Here is a 2,750-nt window from a genome sequence, read left to right on the forward strand (position 1 = left end):
AGGTAGTTTACTAGGTTATAACGTGCCTTTGTAAGCCTATAAATACTAATCTTGTGGAGAAATTAAGACATGCAAAAATAATGAATGGACTTGGCTTTGATGGTTACTGCCTCTCTCTCTCAATCTCTTGGAGTTGTAGGCATTCTATAATTGCCTTGATAGCCATTCCTTTTCCCTCAATCTCTTGGAACCTTCCCCCTCAACTACGAAGAGTTTTGGGCAAGCTCCAAGTTACCTAGCTATCGTGTTCTTGCAATTTTTCTATAGTTTTTCAATGTTTTCTCTCGTATCATATAATCTAAGCATATTGGTGAATACATATCTGGATAAATAGGTAGAAGCAATGAAGTAAAAAACAACTCAAATAAAAGAGCAAAAGTTGTGTACAACAACAACAAAATATTTCAACAACTATAATGCTTCAAGGTATCCATGTCAAACATGGTGGAACACAAAATATTTCAACAACTATAATAGTTCATGGTATCCATGCCAAACATGGTGGAACAAAACTACGGAGAGTTTACTTACATACCATTGAATTTATATGTATTTATCTTAACACATAAATCATTATATTTAATTATATAACACCCTATTGTCTAAATAATATCAAAATACATTCAAGAATATTACTTTAAATAAGTTAATAATAGTGATATTTTTTGTGTCATGAAAAGACAAACAAAACCAATGCTATCCACCATCAGCAATGGATACAACCCTAACTTGAAATAGCTTATCAACCAAGATGAGCACATATATATGATAAATTGAAGGGTGTGAGTAGGAGTGGCCTGAAGGTCAATGATGTTGGCAAAGGGAAACTTATGAACTCATGTGACTTCTATGTAACTCATTAATTAATGAATTAAAAACAATAGATTGCATATGTCCATCTCATGACTTTTTAACTACTACAAATAATTCAATATAATAGAAACAATATACTTTAATTTTGGAGGATTTACATACATACCACGCACTCATTTTGTAAATATATATATCTAAAATCTAAATTTCAACATTTACTTATATAACACTAACATTTTTAAAACAAATCAAAATTCTCACTAATATTTAATTTTTAAAATAAAATGAATATTTTCATGCACACCTCTAATAAGACCAATGGAGCTCACAACAGCCCCAATAGTCTAGTACAGATCAATAAAAGCTTATCAATACTAGAACGGGCTAACATGAGCAAAGCTCATGAGTTTGGCTATCAATATAAGATGATAATTTCCTTACAAAGCCACACTCAAGCAGAAAATTATATGAAAAACTTTTTATCATAGAAAACTTTAACTAAATAACATTATGATCGAATAAACATATAATATGCAAACTAAAATATCGAAAAAATTATTATAGTGTACTCTTAAACATTCACATAGTAACTCATATGTTATTCATACTTCTTTTATAGTAGATGATTTTCAGGATGTAATCAGAAAAATCTAATGCGCACTCATAATATCCAACTTTACCTCTTTTTTTAAGTCATTAGCATTGAAAAAGACAAAGAAAACGCTTCAGTGGCTTTAGGATATTAGTACAGAGTATTTTCCCTACATCGGCAGGCACTCTCACATATTATATGGAAAATAAGAACAATATAAAGTAATTAAGATACATATCATTGGCATTGAAGAAGTTTCTTTGAGTGGTATTAGCATTATGGCTGTCTCATAAACTTATAGATGTGGAAGAAGAGACTCACCCACCTTAGCTTTTTCTTGATTGCAATGAAGTTTGTCTACTTGGGTGCTGAATTTATCAGTTCTCTTCATAGTTTTTTTAGCCTTCAAACTGGAACTTAAAGCGCCATCCGCTGAAAATAATAGAACTTTTGATCACTATAAACTGTAATGCAAAATTCATTAATTCTGATAAGAATAAGAAGCCTTTTCGTTTGAATAATAAAAAAATACGGTACAGCATCTAAGACTCTAAGAGCAGTTGATTATTGGCACCAAGAAATAATCTCAGGTTCTAAGAGATCAGTCAATATTGAAGATTTCAAAACAAACTCCCTTTTTTTCTGAGAAAAAAGGGCTGTCCTTTTGATGTACCGGTTCAGGCTGAACCAGCCCAGCCGGCTCAGCAGGTCTACAGGAGGCGGAATTCACCCGCCTCCCTTGGCTTGGCCAGCCCATAGGGTGGGCCCTACTTGTCCGTGATGGGGACATCAGATTATCATGGAAAGTTTATCAGCGACGTGGCCGCCGATCTACGGCCACGATCGAGTCGTTATATTTTTGAGTCGATGTATTTTATTTTATGCATTTTATTATTTGCTTATGTGTGTTTATTTATTTCCCTTTGTACCCCTTTGTATGTGAGTGGTCATGTGTAAGCCTAAGGGCATTTGTGTCATGTCATTTAGAGTCTTGTTGTATGAGGCTATTTAAAAGCCCCTTTGTTTTATTTTGAGGTAATGAAGGATTGCTTATGTTATTTTCTTCTTGGATGAGTATTGAGAGAGCTTGAGAGTTCTAATGGAGAGAATTCCCTAGGAGAGGGAGGTCGTATCACCCACCAACCTTGAAGACGGCCGGGTTCATGGTCTTCTCTTGATTTTTTTTTGTTTCTCCCTCATCACCTCCCATCTTTTGTCTTCGTTGTTTCAAACGCCACCATCCAAATCCCCTCTTCTTCCCCACAGGAAACTCCACAAAACTCTTTCCCATAGCCACCGGCCACCAAACCTGAACCCCCAACCCGCCGGCCCCAGTAATCCCACC

At 34.7% G+C, this 2,750-nt stretch overlaps 1 protein-coding gene across 1 annotated transcript in view; it reads right to left on the reverse strand.

The window, feature by feature from the left end:
• Positions 1-1,477: 1,477 nt before the first annotated feature.
• LOC110104759 overlaps positions 1,478-2,750 on the reverse strand; it is a 31,001-nt gene continuing 29,728 nt past the window's right edge. Inside the window, exon 9 of the mRNA XM_020834004.2 lies at positions 1,478-1,837. Coding sequence (XP_020689663.1) covers positions 1,701-1,837 — 137 coding nt within the window. The 3' untranslated portion in view covers positions 1,478-1,700. The remainder of the gene's footprint in view (positions 1,838-2,750) is intronic.

This window comes from Dendrobium catenatum, unplaced genomic scaffold (assembly GCF_001605985.2).
Source record: "Dendrobium catenatum unplaced genomic scaffold, ASM160598v2 fragScaff_scaffold_343, whole genome shotgun sequence".
Classification (NCBI taxonomy): Eukaryota; Viridiplantae; Streptophyta; class Magnoliopsida; order Asparagales; family Orchidaceae; genus Dendrobium; species Dendrobium catenatum.